The 24,615-nt window shown below is 41.9% G+C and overlaps 1 protein-coding gene across 4 annotated transcripts in view; it reads left to right on the forward strand.

Moving 5' to 3' along the window:
- The window catches only part of LOC143300741 (uncharacterized), a 105,167-nt gene extending 85,538 nt beyond the window's left edge, over positions 1 to 19,629 (forward strand). For all 4 annotated transcript variants that reach the window (XM_076614638.1, XM_076614666.1, XM_076614657.1 and 1 more), the window contains 15 exons: positions 1,273 to 1,451; positions 2,245 to 2,368; positions 4,174 to 4,316; positions 5,512 to 5,650; positions 6,088 to 6,230; positions 6,618 to 6,765; positions 8,548 to 8,702; positions 9,058 to 9,429; positions 10,081 to 10,431; positions 11,103 to 11,411; positions 12,676 to 13,059; positions 14,479 to 14,820; positions 15,345 to 15,668; positions 15,983 to 16,396; positions 17,129 to 19,629. In XM_076614638.1, coding sequence (XP_076470753.1) covers positions 1,273 to 1,451; positions 2,245 to 2,368; positions 4,174 to 4,316; positions 5,512 to 5,650; positions 6,088 to 6,230; positions 6,618 to 6,765; positions 8,548 to 8,702; positions 9,058 to 9,429; positions 10,081 to 10,431; positions 11,103 to 11,411; positions 12,676 to 13,059; positions 14,479 to 14,820; positions 15,345 to 15,668; positions 15,983 to 16,396; positions 17,129 to 17,451 — 3,850 coding nt within the window. In that variant the 3' untranslated portion in view covers positions 17,452 to 19,629. The remainder of the gene's footprint in view (positions 1 to 1,272; positions 1,452 to 2,244; positions 2,369 to 4,173; positions 4,317 to 5,511; positions 5,651 to 6,087; positions 6,231 to 6,617; positions 6,766 to 8,547; positions 8,703 to 9,057; positions 9,430 to 10,080; positions 10,432 to 11,102; positions 11,412 to 12,675; positions 13,060 to 14,478; positions 14,821 to 15,344; positions 15,669 to 15,982; positions 16,397 to 17,128) is intronic.
- Positions 19,630 to 24,615: the final 4,986 nt, after the last annotated feature.

The following is a 24,615-nucleotide window of genomic DNA, read 5'->3' on the forward strand; positions in this document are numbered from 1 at the left end:
TGCCAGTGTTTACAATGAGCCTGTGATTGCACAACTTAATTTCCATGTGGATTAATAAAGTGTTTTTGATTTGATTGATTGATTGATTGATTATAAAATAAATTATTATTATTATGAAATGATTATCATTACGTACAGGTGACATCTTACTGTACTTTAACATCTGGTTGGATAAACTCTTTGTGGGTTCTATCAGTTATGAACAGTTCTGCCCAGTAAGTTATTTTTCTCAGGTTCAGATTACATTGGCATGAACTTTGCAATCAATATCTATCATACATCAGTTGTGCAGCATTCACAATTTTAGGGCCTATCATATGATTGTCCATCACTCAAATTTTGAAAACTGACAGCCACCAATTATTCAACACTCATAACTTCAAGAATTTCAATCAACATGTTCTGGTACTCCTAATTTCAAGACTGGCATTCAAGAGTCAATCCGTACTCCGAAGTGTAAGTGTAACGGCACAACTTTATAAAATGTTATACGTCATCTCTTACAGTTGTCCAGTACCCAAAACGTACTCAGTACTGAAGACTGTCACAAAGCAAGTGCCCAGCATTCCGTTTTTCATACATTGAGTCTACACAGACATTGTCTTACACACAGAATGTACATGCCATTGTAGAGTTCTCCAGCACATAAAAATGAAAACTACCATGTGACTCGATTTTCATTAATATCGTTACGATTGTTTTGCACTCAATTAAAAGAAGAATTAATGCTTTGCACGTCGAAACGTCAACACTTCTCCAAAGAAGTTAAGTATTAGAAACTATCATAACCAAAGAAGAAGTTAAGTATTAGAAACTATCATAACCAAAGAAGTTAAGTATTAGAAACTATCATACATTTGTCCAGCGCTTTAAAACTGTCACACAACAATGTCAAGAATTTCAAAATAATCACACATGTATGTGCAACACTCAAGATTCTCCACCAATGCCAATCTTTACAATTGGTTGACACACAGACTTAGGCTGGAATGTTTGTTTACAGTGTGTTTGTGTGTGTGTGTGTGTGTGTGTGTGTGTGTGTGTGTGTGTGTGAATAGGTAAGTAAGTTAGTAGATAAGAGGAAAGATAAAAATTAAAACGTGTGTGTGTGTGTGTGTGAATAGGTAAGTAAGTTAGCAGATAAGAGGAAAGCGTCTTGATGAGAATGACAGTTCACTTATTAGGCCACTGTCTTCATCATTACCATCACTACCAACACCACCACCACCACCACCATCCAGATCACAGCATGTGTCATTCATGTGGCCACAGGAATGGGAGCGTGCAGGCCTCTCTGGACATCTACACGTTCGCTGACCATCACAACCACACCCTAAACCAGTTGCTGAGCAGTGGAACAAACTTCGTCACTGACCAGTTCTTCAAGGGTCTAGGTCAACTGTCTCCTTCGCACATCCGCCCACTTGACATTGAATTCTTTCAGCCCGAAGGTGAGGCATTTTATAGCCAACGCTTCGATTGGATGAAACGAAATACTGATATAACAGTGCTTCGTTGTTGGTTTTTTTTTTTTGTTTTTTGTTAGTGTTATTGTACATGTGTGTCAGCTCGTGTATAAAACTCAAAGCTAGAGTTGTATGATATATATGATGATATAGACAGTACGTGCGTCTGTCACTGTCTGTCTCTGTCTCTGTCTGTCTGTCTGTCTGTCTCTGTCTGTCTCTCTCTCTCTCTTTCTCTCTCTCTCTCTCTCTCTCTCTCTCTCTCTCTCTTTCTCTCTCTTTCACTTTCTCTCTCTTTCTTTCTTTTGTTCGTTCGTTCTTTCTTTCTTTTCCCCTCTCTTTTGTTTAAGCTTAAGGAAATGAAAAATATACTGCAAGAATTAAAACTGAACACACATATAAAGTGCCCAGTTTCAGACAGTATTTGCAGTGTAAAAGTAATGCAACAGATGATCCAACTATTTCAGATTTTTATTCGGGTCACTAACTCTCTAAACGGCCCTCATCTTCACACTTCCGGGTTTATTTTTATGTATCCAAATCAAGCCTGTAGAACATTCAGTTGGCTACTTTTTTTTTCTTTTGCTGTGCAGTTTTGAATATTGGCAGACTGTGAATCACGGTCTGATCACTGAATTAAACTAATTAGGCATCCACTGGGTGATAACAAGTGTTACTGCAACCAGTTGTTGGGGGGGTGGGGGGGAGCCAGCTATTCATTTTACGGCTCTTCCTCCTTCTCCCTAAATAAGCGTAGACTGCTCTGCTTGTGTTGCAGATTACCACGGCAGAAAAGGGTGCCCCAGTTACCTGGAGTTGCTAGACATCTCGGGAAACGCCCTCTACATGATTGTGAGAAGGATCAACTCATCCAGGATCGTTTCCATGCAGAATGTGTGCAGGTACATTTGTTGCATTTGTACTGTTTGATGGCTACTTGACTGTGTTGATTTCCTCTCCTACCCCTCCACGCCCTTTCCATTATGTTCAGTATCAGTTTGTCTGTCCGGCACCTTCATTCACTGCACTTACATATTCTGTCCTGTTATGTGTTGAACTTGTCTTGGGCATGGGAAGTGTAAATGTCTTCAGAAATCTTTAAATTTACGTAGGATGATTTTATTTTTAAATGGGCTAAAATCCACTGATAAAAATTCCTGTGCAAAACTGCTTGGACAACCCGTGGAAAAAATGGGTAGATAAATCCATATTGTCGTGCGTCTCATTTTAACCCCCCAAAATCACTACGTGCATTGATATTGTACTTGGGTGTTATTCGTCATTGACCCAAAACATATATCTTCCTAGATCTGTTACAAATGGTTTGACATTAGCTTGTCTGTCTATGTATTTCTTTTTAGAACTGAACCAAATGATGTTGCTTATAGCCCAGCCGATCGCTAAGGCCCTTTATGGAACTGAAAAACGCATTTGCCTTCGTGTGATATGTCTTAGAGTTTAGTTTTCTGTTGCCCTCCAGTCACTCGGTTTCTGAAAGATTTCAGTTTTAGTCAAACTGGCACACGAAGGGAAATGTTTCAAGGTGTTGGCTAAACTCCTGGAAACGACGTTTAAAAGAACGTGTATATTTTTTACTAACATGGAATCCCAAATGCTGTGGGACTATAGATACCACCCTCTTGTCTCAGAATGAAATTCCACCACAACTGCGAATTTCCACCAAGTAAATTTGGAACGTTGAAAATTGAACGTTGCAATGAATAGTACAATAAAGTGATTTTAGGCTTTCACTTCATGAAAGAAGTTTGGGAGTCACCATGGGCAGTACCACTATGCGACACAACGGGAAAACAAACACGTTTGAAAAGAACAGGACGGCACTAACTGATTCAATACGTAGGCCTACCAAGCTTCTGTTGCGGACAGCAGTAAGTGGCAACATACATACGAAGCAAAGCACCTGGAAGCAACGGGACCTTATCCGACACTTCAGGCATCAGCTAGCTACATCAAACTAAGTAAACAGAGCATGAACAAGCAAAAACAGGCCCAAACCGTACAAATTCCACCCTCAAATAGAACACCACAAAGTTACGGCAATACATCTGCCCAGCCAGTGGGACAACAAACGAACGACAGGTTCAGAGTTAGACATTTAAAGTTCTTTCCTTCAGGATGAAAAAACGTACAGAAGGAACCACTTTTGCTGTTTATTGTTCCTTTCTGTTTGAACGAAAAGACGTGAGGATGTTACAGACTTGTGATCGAAGTGAGAACAACTCAGAAACTCGTTGTTTGTACTGGAATGAAAAATGCTTTGAAATCCATTTCATTATTTACAAGTAGAAACAAACGTCTGTTGACAAGTTTAATCATTTTCATTAGAATTATAATGAATACATTCTGATGTACGTCGACTATCAAAGTGTGTCTCATTGAGTTGAGTTATTCACAAAATCTTCATGTGAACACGTCTTATTTACATTCACATATTGCAAGTATACAAAAATAATAGATACTAAATCCTTTATATGTTAGTTAATAGAGCATAGATTGTTGTTGGTGTTGCTTTTTGCCTCCAAATGTATCTATCTCTCAACCGATAAGGGATGGACACTGTAATTGACTGAGAGCGCAGTGCCAAATGCGTTTCATATTTTGTATCAGTTACATGAAATATGTTGCATTTTCTTGTAGCCCCCTCAGAGTTTCTGAAAATATATACTGTATTGCCGTCTCTCGTCAGATTGTATGAGGACGCACTGGCGGCTTCCATGCTGACAACAGCAGAGTTCAGGGAGTGTTCTGTGGAGCAGCTGTACCAGCTGTTTCTGGACAATGACGCTGACGTTCAAGCCCGGATCGGCCTCCCCGCCAGCCTGTGTGAAGGTCTGTATATAACATCTCATCACATGCCCATTGTTGTCAAGTGTTTGTTTTACGGATGATGAAAACACGTGATATACGTAATGCTATTTACCACAAGGAAAGAATCATACAAGACAAGAATCGTTAGGCATTTTTTGTGAGGGAAATGAGACTTTTGAAAGGGAATAATACAGCTTACTTTTCTGTATTCAGTTTGTCCTCTCTTCTCTTCCTCGTCTCCCCCCACCCCCGCGAGGGGGGCGACGGGAGGGGGTTTAGAGGACACACACCAGACTAAATTAGGCTTTACATGGTGTATGAACAATATTGAAGAAAACAATGTATACTGCATAAGTGCAATTTTGAGGAAAAAGATGTTGGGGTGCCATTCTTGTACTGATTGAAGGTTTTTCTTTTACCGTGCATTTTACACCAACATTGATTTGTCCGTAGCCAAGAAAGCTGCTTTTACAAATATTTACTGTTTTCTGTTTGTATGGCTTGTTCCTCTTTCTTCAAAGACATTACGTTGTTGTTGAATGCCCACTGATTCTCAGTAGGAAAGAAAGTAACCACAAGATGCGTATGTTTCAATATTAGTAAAAGGCATCTTCTTTAGCGAGACCAAATAGCTACATAGCATAGACTCGCTGTAATTTGAAAATAGCGAAAACAGATTGGTTAGTCATGCGTTTCATGAATTATGTTAGGATTTTTTTTTCATGGCGGAAAGGAGTTGGTGAGCAAAATGGTTGCATTCCACTGTAATACCTGTTAGCAAAGTCTGCTGTTTATTTACCAGATTGATTTGCATCTCAAAGCTCGGTGTTTATCAGAGACTGACACAAGAGTATAGTTGTGCCAACAGCATAATCAAAACTGCATGATCGGTTGTTTCTCCACTGCAGTGGTAATTCTTTTACAGTTTAATCTTTTGTGGAGTACTATGACTCAAGCCAGGAAGAAGGATTACGATGGCTCTTAGCGTTGTAGCCTTAGCCCTTGTTGACCATCCAGACGCCGACTGTCCTAATGCCCTCTTGGCCGAGAGAATGGGAATGTAACTTGGGCAAGACACTCTCCACAATAATCAAAGTATAACCCAGATAGTCGGGACAGCAGTTGCCTCCTCTGCTGTTCTGATGGTCATAGTCGGACACGGCTATCATACATACTTGTGCCTGTATTCAGGGCTGTGATCGCTTGTGTCTTTCAGGCAATCTGACATTGCCCCAGGTGAACAAGAGCCAGGATCTGTGCACCAATCCGTACTTGATTAAACTCCTGGCCGGCAGTCAGGAACCATGCGGACACACCAACTTGTCCACACCTGTCCACCCTTCTGACGCCTACAGGTAAGGAACGAAAAGGTGGAGATGCTAACACACCAGTGGACTGCGCCCCATCTCCTATCAGTTAACAGAACATCCCTTGGTAGGCCAGCTAAAGTGTGCCCAACAGCAACCTCCCACAACACAATTTTCGTCAGCATATTGATGTTAGTCGTTTAAGTGGAAGAAGAACAGGTGATTTCTGTGTTTGGGCGTTCCAGTGCATGCTGTGTCTTTCTGCATGAGTGGCCCTTTCTGTATTTGTATGTGTCTGTCTGTGTATATTTCCGAATGTGTGTAAATGCAGATAATTAGATATACAGATAGATAGGTAGATGGGTGGCTCTGTGTGTGTGTGTGTGTTTGTGTGTGTGTGTGTGTGTGTGTGTGTGTGTGCTGAAATCGTCTTGTACACTGGGCATAATATGTGTATTTCTTTACTGCATTTTGATTTTTTGTAGGCGAGCCTCAAACGCCATGCGCTGCTACGTCTATGCTGTTGACACCTTCTTACCGCCGTACCGGAGATGCAGCCGTGAGTCCATCATACAAGGCCTCAAAGCACACCCGCAGTATCTACACCCGTCGTATGTGACATATCTTGGTGAGAAAGTCATTGTGTGTTATACAGTCTGGTTGGTAATCAACTTACACTGGCGAGAAGTACAGCGTAATTCTTGCACATATACCAATCCTGATTACAGAGACTGTTCTGTCTGATGGAATGTATCAGTGTTTCTTGTTGTTCTCTTTTATTTCTTCTCTCATTTTTTTTTTTTTTCGTGGGGGCGGGGGGGGGGAGGGGTGCATATTTTTATTGCTAAATAATTCGTCGCTTGAACATTACCGGTGTGTGCATGTGTGTGCTCTCTCTCTCTCTCTCTCTCTCTCTCTCTCTCTCTCTCTCTCTCTCAGAATCTGTGTTCCTGTTATTATTATTGTTATCATTATTATTGTTAATGTTATCATTATCAACATCATCATCTTGTAGATTCCAAAGTGGCACTGACAGAAGATCACATGGTTCTGGTGCACATTGACGGCAAATGGTCCAAGGTGTGTGGTACAGGCTGGGATGACTCGGATGCTACGGTTGCCTGCCGGTCCCTGGGCTTTCATGTTGGCTACAGCTCACAACGGTAAGAGTCTGTTACTGTCTCTCTCTCTTTTTAATTCAAAAGATGATGCATGCGTGCTTGTGTCCCACCGTAAATATTTGTAGTTATTACGCAAGGTTTGCTAAAGGAATTTGCCGCAAGGAAAATGTATATGGTATTCACAAACATTTACGTTGAGGTGCTCTCCAAGTCAGCAATAACTGTTATTATTACAGACGTTGTGAGCATTAATTTTGATGCGACTGCTGTACAAATGTGCTTCCTAACATTCAATTTGTAATTGAACTGATAAAATGTCGATGTGATTATCATAAACTTGCACAATGAACAGGGGCAACAAAAGTGATTATTGAAAGACATGAACAGTTTGAAGTTTTCAATAGTGGAGTTATTGGTGTTGATTGTTATTTTATGGTTGAAGTCTAAAATGCAGTTCGATTAGACAGCAGTATATACCTGACTCTTATTTTAAGAAAAGGTCCAATATTTTAAATGACACATAATTACTCCAGAGGTAAGAAAAATCAGTTAAAGTTTTACCATTTAATCATTTAATCAATGCTAAAATTGTATGTTTTTTCTTCGTATGTCATTATTTCAGCCATTCTTCGTATCATTTATACCGTACGATTATGGGTATATGTGTGCATTTAGCAGTTGTTCATGGAATGTCGTTCCTGGTTTAATTAGGCTACTTATGCAGTGTATGTATGTGTGTGTGTGTGTGTGTGTGTGTGTAGTCACATTTTGGTGTGTGTGTATGTAACATTGATGTAATGTTTTATGTTAACAAAAGCGTTTTTGTAAAGCACCTAGAGCAGATTTCTGGATAGTGTGCAATATAAGTATCCATTATTATTATTATTATTATTACTTATTATATATCCTTTATAACTCGAAAGAGACGAAAAGATTACTTTTTAGGATAGTTTCAGTTTCAGTAGCTCAAGGAGGCGTCACTGCATTTGGACAAGTCCATATACGCTACACCACATCTGCCAAGCAGATGCCTGACCAGCAGCGTAACCCAACGCGCTTAGAAAGCTCAAAGGATAGAGGATAGGATAAAGCTCAAAGATTTAGGATAAAGCTCAAAGAAGGGGGAACGTTCACGGAATCGGTTGTAGTGGAACTCATCCGTGTCTTCCAGGTTCCTGTTTCGTAACCCACGCACATTAAAGATCCTGTTATCCATGTCAGCGTTCGGTGGGTTATGGAAACAAGAACATACCCAGCATGCACACCCCCGAAAACGGAGAATGGCTGCCTGCATGGCGGGGTACAAACCGTCATACACGTAAAAGCCCACTCGTGTACGTACGAGTGAACGCGGGAGTAACAGCCCACGAACGAAGAAGAAGAAGAAGGATGACCACCGGATTGTGTTCTTGTTGGTCATAGCGTTTATAGACACTGCAGGCCTCCCCATAGCCGAAACGTACTCTTTGGTCTCGCAAAGTGCTTAACAGCAAGAGAGCTACGCCTCTGTGTCTTTTGAAAGGCACGGTACCGGACTAGCGTGGCCAGGGAACGAAGAAGAAAGGGACGGTAATTATAATAATATGATAATATATTGTACTTATATGGCGCAAACTCCGCATGTAATGGGCTCTAAGCGCCTCACATGAGACAATACATACACAACAGTGCATTATACCACACAAGAGCACACGAGGACATAGAAGTGGAAAACAAAATCCATACACACTACGGTATGCGTTCTTCTCTCCCACCCCTCACCCCCACCTCCGCTTCCTCTTTGCAGATTAGGCCTACCTCTGTTGTTGTTTTTTCCCCCAACAGGTACAATGCCGACATTGATGGCCAGTTCGGGAGCCTTTCAGATCCAGTTTCCAACATGGAGTGTTCTGGTCAGGAGATGTCCCTGTTGGACTGTGCCTACAAAAGGTCAGACTACTGCCCGGAAAGATCAGCTGGAGCCATTTGTTATATGTCAGGTTAGTACACACTCCCTCTGCTCCCCTAATGCCTGACCCTTCTGTCTGTCTGTCTCTCTGTCTCTGTCTCTGTCTCTCTCTCTCTCTCTCTCTCTCTCTCTCTCTCTCTCTCTCTCTCTCCCTCCTCCTCCTCCTCCTCCTCTCTCAATAATATACACTGTTACGACCATGAATTTTGTAACCTCTCCTAAAATGAGATGAGCCAACTCACAATGATGATGATCATGATAATAGTGTGTGTATGTGTGTGTGTGTGTGTGTGTGTGTAATCCGTTGTTATATTTATTCCTTCATTAATCTTTTACTTTAGTTACATGACGTACGTTTTGTACTCTTTTTTAAAATTTTCTTTCAGCCCCTGTATACGAGATAGTGTCGGACAAGGAGGGTACGTCCTATGGCTACGTCAAAAGGACAGTGGGAGATCGCAGCGGCTTTGTAAAGGCCGGATGGATGGACAAGACGGCAGCCAGCCTGATTTGCAGAGCCGCTGGCTACCCTTACGGAGGGACTCCCTTCCAACACCCTCTGCCTGAGATCGACATGGGCCCGTCCCGCTGGATCAACAACGCGTTTTCCTGCGATGGAGAGGCCAGGAACATAGAGGAGTGTATGTCAGGACCAAGCTGGGCATACCACGTTGTTCAGGAACATTCCAACGGATCGTTCAGCTACTCTGATGTGGAATATTTCAAGCCAATCAAGGTCTTCTGCTTCAGCAGCAATGGTGAGATACTGTTTGATCTCCAGTTTAATCGCTGAAGTGAAATAAAAAAATTTGTTAACCTTAAAACTGAAAGTTACAATTATAGATTCTTGATTCGTTTCTTTTTTTGTCATTGTTCATGTTCACACAGTGTGTGTAAGTTTCCTGTTTTGCAGGCATTATGGGGATAATGTAGTTGAGTTTTTTTGTTTAATTTTATTGTTGTTGTTGTTGTTGGGGTTTTTTTCGCTCCTCGTCTTTAATTATATCAACAAAATGAAATGTGAAGAACGCCTCAAGGTATTGAGGATACCCGTTTTGAATCATAAAAGAAGACGTGTTCTGCTGTAAGAATAAAAAAAGACTTGCTCATACATAAATCATTGGATTCAACACTCAAACATGAATTATTGGTAACCGAAACGTTATTTGATTTTTATTTCTTTATGTGCTATGTATGAAATAGGTGAACTTTCTTATCAGACATATATGTTTAATGATATCCAAACGTTACCTGATACTACCCTGACTTATCGTTTGCACCTTTGCACACAATCAGAACCACCCATTTTTTTTCCTGAAACACATTCACAGAGAGAGAAAGAGAGAGAGTAGTTAAGAAGATTGCGGATTTTGCTAACCACAGTCATTTCTCCAATTTGTATTTTTCAGTGCATCTTCACAACAGCCTCTTCAACTCCACCGGAATCGTTTTAGTTGATAATGGGACAGATAAAGGCAAGCACGAGGAGAAATACCTCGGGATATGCCGGAAGGGGTTCAATAATTTCACAGCCTCACTCGTCTGTAAAGCGCTGGGCTTAGGGTTCGAGTCCGGAGTAGCTCTCGGCTACCAGCCATTCAAGTTCTACGTTGACAAGTATAATTACTTCAACGTGTCTTGTAATGGGACAGAGAAGGAGCTCCATGAGTGCCACAACGCAACGGCGTCTGGCAAATACTGCAATAGCGGCTTCGCTGCTGTGAGGTGCACACCTCGACTGGACACCGTCAATGAAACAGGTATGCTTGTTTTGGTCATGTGGCTTTGTTTGTCGTTATTTTGAAGCCCTCGGATACTTTTCCATTCCATGTGATGCAATGTGGAATAATTCAGTAAATGCACAGACGTGCCATATTGTAAAAGGCAGCCAGAGGTTTCGTGTCATGTGTTTCTATAGCGGATATTGCTCAGCTCTATACAAGGGTGCTTGGGGTTTATCGTTAGGGACCGTAACATACGTACTATATACTACTTGAAAGCTGTACGAAGACGTCGGTGAATGAGGGAGAGTCTCTCTCTCTCTCTCTCTCTCTCTCTCTCTCTCTCTCTCTCTCTCTCTCTTTCTGTGTGTGTGTGTGTGTGTGTCCTCACTCATCCGTCTTTATCTCTTCACCTTCTCCCTATATACCTTCACCTTCCACGACCCTTAAAAAAGGATATAATATCATTCCAAAATGTGTTAAAACACGCATTTGGTAAGTTCTCTTACGTCGTGCCAAATCATTGGTGCTACTGTGTGTTGGCTTATCGACATGCAAGTCAATCAACAGTAAATTATTATAGACGTCTTTTAAGTGTATATCTCTTTTTAAATTATATTGAAGTTGTATGCAACTTTTGAGGTCCGCAGCAAACGCTGTACAGAATTTTCTTTTTAATTCTAAATCCTCATCTTACCTTTCGGTCCCAGTTCCAGACATGACCGTCAAACTGGACCACGACAACCAGACGGTACTGGTCTACAAAGACAATCAGTGGGGCTACATCTGCGCCAGCAATTGGACCGACGCTGAGGCTGAGCAGGTTTGCAGAAGCATGGCCTTTGAGCACGGCCTCACCAAGACAAAATACACCCACGAAACCTTCCTGCCGTTTTTGGTGCACAACGTGAGCTGCGCAGGAGCGGACAGCTGGGAGGAGTGCACTTCCAAGGACGTAGACTCTGACGTGTGTGCAAAGCAGAATCCAGCAAGGGTGTTCTGCTACAATCAGACAGACAGTGAGTAGTTGTGAAGTCCTCTGTTTCTTTCTTACCATTGATGTCAATTTTTGTGTGAATGTTTTATCTTTTTTTTTTTTACATCATTGCATGTGTTGACAGACTGAAGAAAAATGAAAAAGGCGTGCATTCATCAATCGAATAATAAAACAGTAAAGCACCGTGATTTTAAAAAGCATACCTATTTCATGCGGGTTTTTTTCATAAATAGAATATTAAAATCGCCATGGGGTAACCTTTGTGGTGGACATGGCGTTAAGCCAACAACTAGTTAACTGACCTTCAGTGCTGACGTTGCAGCGTTCCACAATAAACCTCTACCATTATACAGCCTTCAACCCCTCAGTAAGAAAAGTAGCTCTTGAGTGCTCTTGAGTGCTTTTGCGTATGCTTACTTAATTGGACCTGTGTTTACCTTTGGCTGAAGTAAACCCTACCGGTATGGTGGTTTGTATTTGAAAGGTAGAAATGTTTCGGGGGGGGGGGGGGGGGGGGGGCAGTAGAAATGTTCAAGAACAAAGTAGAAGTGTTCTAGACTGAGTTGTGAAAGTGTGTGGGAAGGAAAGGGGTGGGTCGTCAACTTGTGACATAATTAATATCCGTTCACCACCTTCGCGGATGGCAATCAAAAGCCGTGTTCGTTAAGCATTTGATTTTTATGGGTAACGAACGTTGTCGACTTTGCAAACCATTTCAGCGAATGTTCATTTCGAATAGGAGCGTTGTTGTTGTTTTTAACATTTTCTACGGTTGGTTGTTAGTGTTAAGCTGTTTAGTTGTTGTTTTTTTTCCTCCATAAATTGCTAACGTATGTGACGGGCGCAATAGCCGAGTGATTAAAGCGTTTTGGCCTTTCGATCTGAGGGCCCCGGGTTCGAATCTTGGTGACGGCAACTGGTCGGTAAAGGATGGAGATTTTTCCGATCTCCCATGTCCACATATGTGCAGACTTGCTAGTGCCTGATCCCCCTTCGTGTGCATACGCAAGCAGAAGATCAAATACGCATGTTAAAGATCCTGTAATCCATGTCAGCGTACAGTGGGTTAAGGAAACTAGAACATACCCAGTATGTACACGCCCAAAAGCGGAGTATGGCTGCTTACAGGGCGAGGTAAAAACGATCGTACACGTAAAAGCCCACTTGTGTACATACGAGTGAACGTGGGAGTTGCAGCCCACGAATGCAGAAGAAGAAGAAAAGAAGAAGCTTACGTATAGATGTTTCATTGAGCACTGGTTGGGGAACTTTTTTTTGTCTGGCAGTGCCTGTCTACTCGCTGTACAACGGACAGGACGCTGAACCAAGCTACGGGTGGGTGTTCGTAACCAGGGAACAAACAATGGGGCGACTGTGCGCCTATTTCAGCCCAGAAACGCTCCACGGCGTCCTGTGCCGTCAGCTGGGCTACATTGACGGTGAGGAATATCGCGGTGGCTTGCCCGAGCCGCCAGAAGGCCTGCCGCTTTGGTCCACCAGTTTTTACGACTGTGGTAAGGAGACCCGCTGGCTGGAGACTTGCCGTTCCGAGCCGTGGGGACGTGGGGACTGGCACGTGACCGCTGACCACTTCAACGGCAGTCATGAAGAGACCAGGGAGTACTTCTGCTACCATCCCGGCATCAAAACGATTTGCTATAATGAGACAGGTGGGCGTCCGATTTTGTTGCTTTTTAAGCGATTTTTTTATATAATTATGCAGTCGTTCTGTGAGCGTGTAGTGTGCATGTGTGTGTGTGTGTGTGTGTGTGTGTGTGTGTGTGTGTGTTTAGTTTCATGTTAGATCATTATGGATCGTAGGATCATCCATTTTCAAATCACAAGAACCTACTTCTGTTTCTTGTAAAATAATCGTCTCTCTCTCTCTCTCTCTCTGTCTCTCTCTCTGTCTGTCTGTCTGTCTGTCTGTCTGCAAGCCCGTTTGCCTGTTTGTCTGTCTCCCATTCTCTCTCTGTGTATCTTCGGATAGGATTATAATTAATTTTCATTTGATGGTTAGTTGTTACTTTCTTTATAAGTTTCTAGCTTTCTAGCTACGTACGACGCATATTGTTGAATTGGTGCTGTTTCGTAGACTTCTTCCTCGTCATCGTCTGTTTCATCAAAGATTTAACGTTTCTGATGCCACAATGACAGAAAGTATACTACTGTTTACTAAGAAGCTTTATCTGTGTATTTCTGTTGATGACGAGAGTGATGAAATGCACATGCTACACGTTGCCTTCTTTGTCAGTCAGGCACGGTGGTTCACTGCACAGTGCTTGGTTAGGAGGCGTTGGTCCATGTTCGATTCACGCAAACCTGAACTTTTACCCTGCCAGCCCCTACACCCCTCCATCCCTAACACAAGACCTTAAGTGGTGGTCAGAATGTGGGTAATTCGTTTGTGATGATAAACCGAGGACATGTGTGCCGTGTGTACTCATCGTATGTACAAGAACCCATGGCGACAAAAGGTAATCATGTCCATACACTGTAAAGAAAAATATCATTTTAGTAAGTAAGCAAACAGACATGCAGACCTGGAATAGACTGCAAGCGTTGCTATGCACGCTTAACAAACAAGTTCTCCACAAGGTGTCGTGTAATGTTTTTGTCATGAATAGCACAACTGAAATAGATACTTGTTTGTTTCGACACTTGTTTGTTTCGACAAAACAAATTCTATTCCTCAGCCATAAAGACATAAAAAGAAAGATACCACATAACAGGTTATCACCACTCATTTCTTCTTTTCATGTGTTCTGTTTCTGGAACCAGTTTACGAAAACAAAATTATCGTTTCCTCTCTTCGCAACAGCAAAAGTCCTTTCTGGCTATTTCAGCACCACCGGCATTTATGTTACCCAGATTTGTACGTGGGTGCATACATACGTACTGCCTACGTATATATGCCTGTGCACTCATTCAGCCTAAAATACGAATGTGGTTAAATTGATGGAGATATAATTACAGGTGTATGGGTTCCCGCCTGTGGTCATATGCAAACGTGTACGTTCATGCAGCCTGTGTATGAATGTGGATGCATTGATCTTACGTACGTGTTCGGTTTCCTCTGTTCTCAACAGTGAAGGTCCACTCTGGCTATTTCAACACCAGCGGCGTACTGGAAGTGGCCGTCTCTGGAGAGTACCGGCACGTGTGTGCCCAGAGGAGCGGCTATACCCAGCAAGCTGCTGACGTAGTGTGCCGCAGTCTGACCCACTCCCCGACCTCGTCCGCCATCATGGTGAGAAAAAACGTCTTCATGTTCAACTCCAAGCCAAGGGTGCACGTCAACTTCTCCTGTGATGGGACGGAGGAGAATGTAGACCAGTGTATGACCATCATCAGTGATAACCCTTATTCCTGTTCATCATACGCAGAACGGGAGGTGGCTGTGGTGTGTTACGAGGGAGGCCTACCTGCAGGTGAGGAATGCTTTGGGACTGTTTATCTAAGCTCAGTTATGAACCAATACCGTGAGATACTTCTTGTATGATGTATTATCATAACAGAAAACTCGGATTATTTCATTTTCTGTGTCTCTACTTTGACTTCAGAATAAAGTGCTTTTGAAAAGCGTGTACCCAAGCACGCACTGCTGTAATTTTGCAAAGATTAACGGAATTATTAGATGTACAAACCATTCAATACAACAAAAGTATACATTGCCATATGAATAGTTCTCACCCTCTGTGTGTGTGTGTGTGTCAGACCAAACTGCACATAAACCAAATCTAAGAAACCTTTTCCATATACCGTTCACCACTTTGATAACTTAAGAACAGTGTAAATGTACGGACATGAGCCGCAATTAGTTCAAGAGTATTGCAGCAAGCAACCAATAGGCAGATTCTGACCGGTTGTTCAGCTAGCCGTCAAAGAAATGCCCATAGTCACACAGCTGCTAACAGCAAACGGCGTGGTCAGAAACAGCCCTCCCCTGTTTCAGATGGTATAACGGACTGGACGATTGGCGTCCAAGACAGCGTCCTGGTGAAGCAGTTTGGTCTGTGGGGTCACGTCTGCTCGCAGAGTTGGACCCACAATGAAGCCGCTGCTGTCTGCAAGAGTCTTGGCCACGATTCAGGGGTTTCTATCTCTGCTGGTGCCTGGGGCACACGGCTGGCTCAGTGGGTCAGCGCCATGAGCTGTCCTCCTAATGCCCAAGGTGTATTACAGTGTTCTGTTACCATGAAAGATTACACCCTCCCACAAGGCTCGGACTATTCGTCATGTCACGCTGTTCGTGCCAAATGCTTTAACGAGTCAGAAGGTAAGATAACCTCTTTTTTCTGATTGCTTTTTTCTGTTTATTTATTCTTGAGTCAGACGCACGTGCTTCGATCATTGGTCTCCTGTATTTGTTGTAGACCTTATAGGAATCAGTTATCATAAGTGATATGGTTGAATCAATCAACCCTACCTGATAAATCATTGTATGTCATAGCTTATATCCAGTCTATATTTCAAGCAATGTATTTCTGGTGTGTATTTCATCATTAAAAGTTCTGTCTGCTCTGCTCTGATGAGAAATAATGTGCCGTGTGGGTGTGTGTGTGTGTGTTGTGTTGTGTCTGTGATCATTAGTGCCAGACATGTTCTTCGTGGACAACGGAATGCTGAGCTCCTCCCGCCCACAAGGCCGAGTGGCTGTGACATACAACGGCACCACAAGTTACTTCTGCAGTTCCACAGTGTCCTCCACTGAAGGCTACGACACGCTGTGCCGTCTGATGGGCTATCCTCGCGGTGGAGAAAAACTGGACCCCGCCAGCACCTCGCTGCCCGAGCCAGTCACCTACCAGACAGGCTGGGAAGGACATCTGAACTGTGGTCAGTGGGATCGCTACGTCCACTACATGTCCTGCTTCCAGGGCTGGAACCTCCAGAACATGTACTACCAGCAGCACTACTCATCGCCCGGCGGCGAATCGGTCCCCAGCTCGTTGTCATGGTGCGGACAGAACGTGCCTGCCATTGCCTGCTTTGACTCGGAAGACTGTGAGTGCTCACTCTTCTCTCTCTCCATCTCTCTCTCTCTCTCTCTCTCTCTCTCTCTCTGTTCACTCCGCTCTCTGTCTGTCTGTCTTCTGTTTCCTTCCCTGTTGAAACTACTTGCCCTGTGCCTTACGTCATACATTGAAGTAAAATCTCCAGCACTGTAGGCCAACTGCGGGACGGTCACGGGAATGGAGCCCTGCAGACAATCAGCACACACACACGCGCGCGCGCACACACACGTACGCACACACACACACACACACACACACGCACACGCACGCACATAAACATGCGTGTGCGCACGCACACATCCATCAGTTGTCGTCCTTTCCACCCCTACACACACACACACACACACACACACACACACACACACACACGCACGCACGCACGCACGCACGCATGCACGCATACACACACACACACACACACACACACACACACACGCACGCACGCACAGAGAGAGAGAGAGTAGTGTAGAAAAACAAGTGCAGGTAAACAACACATTTAAAAAAAAATTAAAAAAAAGGCAGAAGACAAGTCGATTTTACTTTAATAGTCGAAAAGCAAGTCAAGCTCGCTCGCAGTCATGAACCACTGATTAAAACCGCTTCATAATATACAAGCTTTATTTTTTTTATAGAAAAGAAATTAGTACCCAGGATATAAAAACCAAACGTGTTTGTAAATGCTTTAAAAAAAAAAAATTTAAGTTTTTGTTTTTGTTTGCAGATCGACTCTTCTCGACTCACAAGGACAGTTCTGAAGGACTACTGTTGGTCTGGAACCAGGGGGAAACAGCATGGGAACAAGTCTGTCGCAGCGGGTTTTCCGGCACAGAGGCCAACGCAGCCTGTCGGCAGTTGGGCTTTCCCGAGGGCGGGTGGCTGGTAGGGGACAGCCCGAATCCAGATCTGTATTACAGCATGGGGGACCGGCGCTTCCAGTGCTCCGGAGCGCCAGGGGAAACGCTGAGTACCTGTTCTACCAACACCACCACCTGCTCCAATGAATATGAAGCAGTGTGGCTGAAATGTGAATCTTCGGTCGCTTAATTGGGCTTATACATTTCCTGACCCTACACTTGCTTGTGATAGCTGTAATACAGACAGGTGATATATATATGGACCAGCACGAACCTCCGGGGCATGAACGCCTTTTTCTTTTGTCTTTTTTCTTCTTTTTTTTTCCTTTTTTTGGGTTTTTGTTTGTTTTGTTTGTTTGTTGATAGCATTTTTATAATGAGTTATTCATTTGGAGAGGCATCATTTGTACAATGAAATATACTTCATAAACTGTTTTGAGTCGAACTCCGTTTTAAGCTTAGATGCAGGAAAAGTTGAACATGTTGCCTTTCAAAAGATATATATATATATATATATATATATATATATATATATATCAGAGAATCCTTATTAAAGCAGTTGACAGATCACTTTTAAAAATTGAATACAGCAGCTGACAGATAAGTTTTAAAACAATACAAACTGTTTGAAATATAACTGTTAAAATTGAATACAAATTAACCGAATACAGCAGCTGACATAACTTTTAAAACTTAATACAAACTATTTGAAATGTAACTTTTAAAACTGAATACAAATTGTTTGAAATGTTCCTGTCCGACATCTTGTTCTGAAATCTAACATACCATTGTTAGGTCAGGTTCAAGGAACTAATTGGTAGGGCGGGGGTCAATTCGTACACAACATTGATATATAAAGTAATCAAAAGTACCTTGTGTCGAGATAACTGCAAAGCTTGCCATACCAAGCACCAACATTCCGTGTCCCGATTACATGTTACCTGGTGTACATCATCGTTGATCTTTTTGTTCAGAAATACCCAGCCAGGTATTGTGACATTATGCTGTAAATATGATTGAATCGATGCAGGTTACCAACAATTACTGTTGCTGTCTTTGTTTCATTGAGATAGTCCGCTTCACTTACTGTAAATGGTGATTTTGGTATACCTTAGTACTGTAAAAAAAATATATTGTCTTTTATCTTTCCCCACATTTTCGGATTGTTAGCTTTTATTCCGTATTGCAGTCTTATGTTTTTCCTTTATTGCACACATATATAGTTGGACAGGGCATTGTTGGCATAAAAAAATGTTTGTTAATACTCACAAAATATCCGAGCGTTAAATGTCTTTTGATACCTGCTCACTGAAACAATCATCGGGTATTTTCGGAACAGTTTCGGAACAACTTCTTTGATGTGCAGGAATACGTAACTAATCATGTTGCTATAATTAGCTTTGAATTTATGACACAGTCAGAGTCCGCTGACTAGAATAATGCTCTGTACCCTGTGTCCTGTGTGTCCTTGAATCTGTTCATAGTCTGACGCAGCAGATTGAGAGTGTTAAGAGTTGGAGTTTGTGTGTTTATATCAATCATTTATGTAGTTCATGTTTATTATGGATGGATAGATACATTATAGAGGACAAATCAACATGTTTCCTGGCGTTTTTATCTCGCCTTAAATATCGTAAGATGTGAAAAAGTGAGGCTTGGTTCAACCTTGACTGACGTGTAGTTACACCCGGTACTGTGACGAAAGGTATATGATGATCCAGGACGTGAAATTTCCTTGATTTGGATGCAGCACGTTTGATCGATCAACAGTCTTCCTGGTCGCGTGACCTTGACATTCACAAGGCTTTGTGCTAAAAGTAGAAAATGTTGACACTGCCAGGCTGATTCACCATCAGTAATGTTGGACAAAAAATATCACTGACTGAAGTTGGATTGGTGATGTCGTGCACTGCTCCCAGTTGAAGGACAATGATTCGAAAAAGTCACTTCGGTTTTAATTTTTGTTTTTTAATGATGAAACAAGAAGTTATGTCACTCCTGAAAAGATAAAATATCACAACTCAAACCTTTTTCTATCCCCTGGTAACAGTACTTATTCATTTTTCTCTTTGCTTCACCTAATCTTTTTGTTTGTTTGTTTTGCAAGTTGTTTTTCGAAGTTTCTCTTAACGTATTTGGTCAATACTTAAACCGAATGATTACATATGAATTGACAGTGAAAAAACTGGACTGGAAAACATTCCGTTCTAAAGTTACCACTCAAACAGAGCTAGGGTTTCAAACAATCGGGCGTTATTTTTACATTTACTCCGAATTACTTGATGACCATTATGTTGTGCTGAGAGTTTTGTTGTTTTATTTTAGAACATCATGTTTACAATGAAAAATACATCATACATTATGGTGACGCTGTGCTTATTTTCTTATTGAGCGTGTGTGTTTTCGATTGGATTCTTTGTTGAAATGTTCGTAATTTCTACCGTTTTTCAACATTCTGACTTTTGTTCAGGATAAATCCTTAGAATTATGTGAAGAGAAACGATGCTGAAGCCTTCGCCGATATTGTCACGTGATACTAAGTTCAAACGTTTTTCATTACACTGTCACACACACACACGCACACACAAACACCCCCCCCCCCCCCCCGCATCCTCTCCCTCCCCCCCATATATATATTTTTTTTTTTTTTGATATAAGCTGATACTGTTAATTCATCAAGTTACATTAACATTATGATAAGGTGTTTGTTATTGTATTATAGCTTAAAGATTTCTCATTATATCACAAGACTCTATAGTCAAGCTTTTGTCACTTTTTTTCTGTGCTCTGTGTAGCCTTTTTGTTATTAAAAGGTCATTTGATCTATGTTAAACTTTTGTCGCCGTCTTCTTTGTACGATTGAAATTTATACACAATTGTTGAAAAAAAAGTGTGCAAATAAAATATTTTTTAAGAAAAGGAAGAGTGTTTCCTTTCTAAATGTAATCGGCTTCGCCATATTTATGAGATCAAAGCGACGGTTATTTTATGAACAAAAGTTGGAGGAAGACAGGATTGAACCAAAATGAATAATTAACTACTAACAAACAGCATAAGTTTTGATTGAGAAAGATAACAGTTTTCAGGTCAGCCAGAAAATCCATTAATCAGTTATATTTGATAATAATTACAGACGAGGGAGGTAAGGGATAAGTGAAAAATAAATTTCATAAATAGATAAATGCGTGTGGAGCTTGAAATATGGAAATGGAACTCTTACAGCATCTAATCATTGGATTGGTTTTCCAAGAGGTTTTTTTCCCCATTAATCTGTGACTGGTCTACAGTCTGACAGAATGCACACGTGCAATCCTAAACCCAGTAAACAGAAGCATTTTGATAGAGGGGGCGTTTGTAAGCCGCGAGGCTTTGGCTTGAGTCTCTCCCTTTACTACTACTACTACTACTACTACTACTAAGAAGGAAGGTGGCAGAATATGGTTAAGACGCTCAGCTGTCAATACAGAGAGTCCGTGAGGGTGTGGGTTCGAATCCTGCTCTCGCCCTTTCTCCCAAGTTTGACTGGAAAATCAAACTGAGCGTCTATTCTTTCCTCTGGCAAAATGATGTAAAGAGAAATCCACTCTGATTGTTACCAAATATATATGCATGCACTCAAGGCCTGACAAGCGCGTTGGGTTATGCTGCTGTCAGGCATCTGCCCAGCAGATGTGTAGAGAATGGATTTGTCCGAACGTTATGACGCCTCCTTGAGAAACTGAAACTGAAATACTACTGCTTCCTTGTCTTCTTCTTCTTCTTCTTCTTCTTCTTCTTCTATCATAGCTGATGGAGCCTACACGTGACGGACTGATGTCCAAGCACTTTGATTTGTGTCTGTTTAAGATTCACCCATACCAAAGTACAATCTACATCATCATCATCTGTGTGTGTGTGTGTGTGTGTGGATGGATGGAATACGTGTATGTGCTGGTCAGACAGAACAGAGACGTGAAAGAACACATTTCAAGCCCAAAAAAGGGAAATTAAATTTGAAACAATTCATTCTGTGTTAGACAAACGTATGTTGAACCACAAAAAAGAACAGCAACAATAAAAACCATCACATTATGAATCGACACAGTTTTGTGAGCCATAGTGCCGAGCGCAGGGTCGGAGAGTTCCTTTGAAAAGCCACCGTGTCAAGGATTCACGTCACACATATGAGCACTCTCAATGGCAGGAACATTGTACAAGACTTTCTTTTTAATACAAACTTGAACACATATCTACATACATCTTCACATCTGACTGGGGGACCGGACCCCCTCATGCTCGTTGTGACTTGGGGGTCTTTGTCGAGTAAATGAAAAAGTATAAACACGATACATACTTTTATGATACTGCAATGCTCAGATTCATTTGTCCATAGACATTCATATACTGTATCCACTGCACCCAGTTTCAATGCACAGAGACACGTGAATAATAATGATTTAAAAAAATAGTAATAATGATAACCTCAAGAATAACAAAAATGCACGGAAGGCGTGGTAGAAATTCAGACACACGAAGAACGAATGGATAATGGTAGTTCCTGAAGTTATATGGTGTGATAATCTGTCAGTGGATTAGAGTTATTCCTGAAGGCATATGGTGTTATAATTTGTCAGTGGATCAGAGAATTTCCTAAAGCTATGTGGTGTGATAACCTGTCAGTGGATTATAGTTATTCCTGAAGGAATATGGTGTTATAATCTGTCAGTGGATCAGAGAATTTCCTAAAGCTATGTGGTGTGATAACCTGTCAGTGGATCACAGAATTTCCTAAAACTATGTGGTGTGATAACCTGTCAGTGGATTATAGTTATTCCTGAAGGAATATGGCGTGATAATCTGTCAATGGATTAGAGTAATTTCTAAAGTGATGTGGTGTGATAACCTGTCAGTGGGTTAAAGCAATTTCTAAAGTGATGTGGCGTGATAATCTGTCAATGGATTAGAGTAAACCATACAGTTACACGGTGTGATAATCTCTCAGTTATGCGGTGTGATAATCCGTTTGTGGATGAAAATAATCCCTAACGTTACAGGGTGCATTGATATGTCAGTGGGTAACAATCGTTCCTATAGTTAATTAGAATAACAATCTGTCAGCAGACGAAATGGATTATATTCTCTCTTCTTGAATGTTAATTATTTAGAACATTTTCACGGCTGAAATGCATGAAAAAAAAATTTTATGGTTTACAAAAGACAGTAAATAACAACAAATCTTTATAATATTGCTTTATCAAAGCAGAAGTTCGACTTATGTCATTTGTCTGATCTTTGATAGTAAACTAACCTGTGCAAATGCTGAGAGGTGATTAAACCAGAATGTCTTATGCATGATCGTTTATAGCCTGGACCAAAAACAGCTGCAGAAACAAATAACAAAACTTCAGTTACAGTTTTCATTAAACCATATTCAGAATACAACATCGTAACAGTATACATCTAACTACCGTCAGTGACAAAACACGTGACAGTAGCGAGATGCTGTGAGCACTCAGATGTCTCCTGATACGGAACTCCGTTTTTCTCGTGCCGCTGGAGCAAAGTTTGCTGTGTCCAGCCAGTCAAGCACTTCATCACATCCAGGTGGGGACCTCCTGGAGCACAGCGAAGAGAGGCAGACCAGGCAGACATGGACCAGTCTGGCTCAGCCATCAAGGAGACATTGTTAGCAAGGAACCCACCGCGTGTGTAGTTCATCATGCGACACAGGGAGCTGGCAAATGCATCGTCCATCTTCCGGCTCGGACAAAGGTAACCAGTTCTGTTGTTTTTGTCAGCCGCGACACGGCCTGTGACTGATGTCCCGTTGAAGTACGTGTCCACGAGGTTCAGCTTTAAGTCTGTGGAAATAAATTGTGTGGTGGAGTAACAATACAGCTTCAGTTTGACTGAGGCAGCCTATCAAAGCGTGCGGACTGATCCAGATGGCATAACTACGCAATAAACCAACGTGCTGGTCAGGCTTTGAGAACTGAACAAAGCGTAACTGAAAAAAATACATCGTTTATAAAGAACTGATGAAAAACATATACATCGTTTACAAAGAAATTATGAAAAAAAACATTTGTAAAGATTTTAAAAAATGGTATACATATATACCCACAAGATAACTGCGTCTGTATACGTGAGTAAGGTCTTGTGGTTTGATACCTTTAGCTGATGAATCATATTCTGATGAGTACGAGCAGAATGTTAAGGACACACAAAAACAAGTGCTCGAACTCTTTCTCACAATTAAACAAATCCATACAGTAACAACCGACCAACACGAAACTGAAACAAGTTCACAGAACTCACATCTTCCCCAACTATAACAAAAACTTCATACCAACACAGAAACGAAATAAAAAGGGCTGTGTGTTCGCGTTCTTCTAAACGGTAACAAATATACTTAATAAACCAACCGACATGCACACAAGAATGAATCAATTGCTCGGATTCTCCCTGGTTGTACCACACAAACCCTTATCACACCAACCGACAACACAGAATGAAACAGAGTTGGTTTACTGGTGATGCGCCCGATAAGGAAGCGAGTGTGCACGCGTTCGAATCTCAAGTAAGGACCGGGTTTTTTCTTAGCCCCCCTCCACCCCTTTCCCATTCACTAGGCCTTGAGAGATGGTCTGGGTGCTGGACAGTCGGATAAGATGATAATCCGAAATCCCGTGTGCACTTAGCGCACGTAAAAGAACCCACGGAAACAAAAGTGTTGTCCCTGTACAAATTCTTCAGAAAGATCCAATGTGGTAATTAAACAAATAGCCTTCACCTGCAAGCAGAAAAAAAAAAATCTGGTGGCGCTGCACTGTGGCGACGCGCCCTCCTCGAAGAGAGCAGCCTGAATTTTTTACACAAAGAAATCTGCTTTGACAAACATACATTACCACACAACACAACACAACACAACACAACACAACACGACACGACACGATAAAAAAATAAAAACAAGACAATACAAAGAGTTCAAATCACTCACACTCCTCCTGACTGTAGCACTGAACACTGGCCGCGGACCGCGTGAAGCACTGGGAGGTGCTGGTGAACGGAACAACCGAGCAGTCAGAGAACACGCCGGCACCGTGTGGACACGCCACCCTCTCCACCCACACTGGAACCCGCCCCTTGAGAGGCCGGTGCTCTGCAGCCAGGTAGCCCCCTAGGTAGCCCTGACCCTGGCAGAAGAGACCCGCCACCGTATCGTTAAAGCCGTCACGGCATATGGTTCCCAACGTTCCATATTTCTCCACCATGACACGACCGTTTTGCTCCAGTTTCCAGTTGGTGATCTCTGCAAAAACAACCCAGTCATGTCAGCATCATTGCTTTTTTTTGGTGCGATATTGACTGCTGA

This window comes from Babylonia areolata, chromosome 2 (genome assembly GCF_041734735.1).
Source record: "Babylonia areolata isolate BAREFJ2019XMU chromosome 2, ASM4173473v1, whole genome shotgun sequence".
Classification (NCBI taxonomy): Eukaryota; Metazoa; Mollusca; class Gastropoda; order Neogastropoda; family Buccinidae; genus Babylonia; species Babylonia areolata.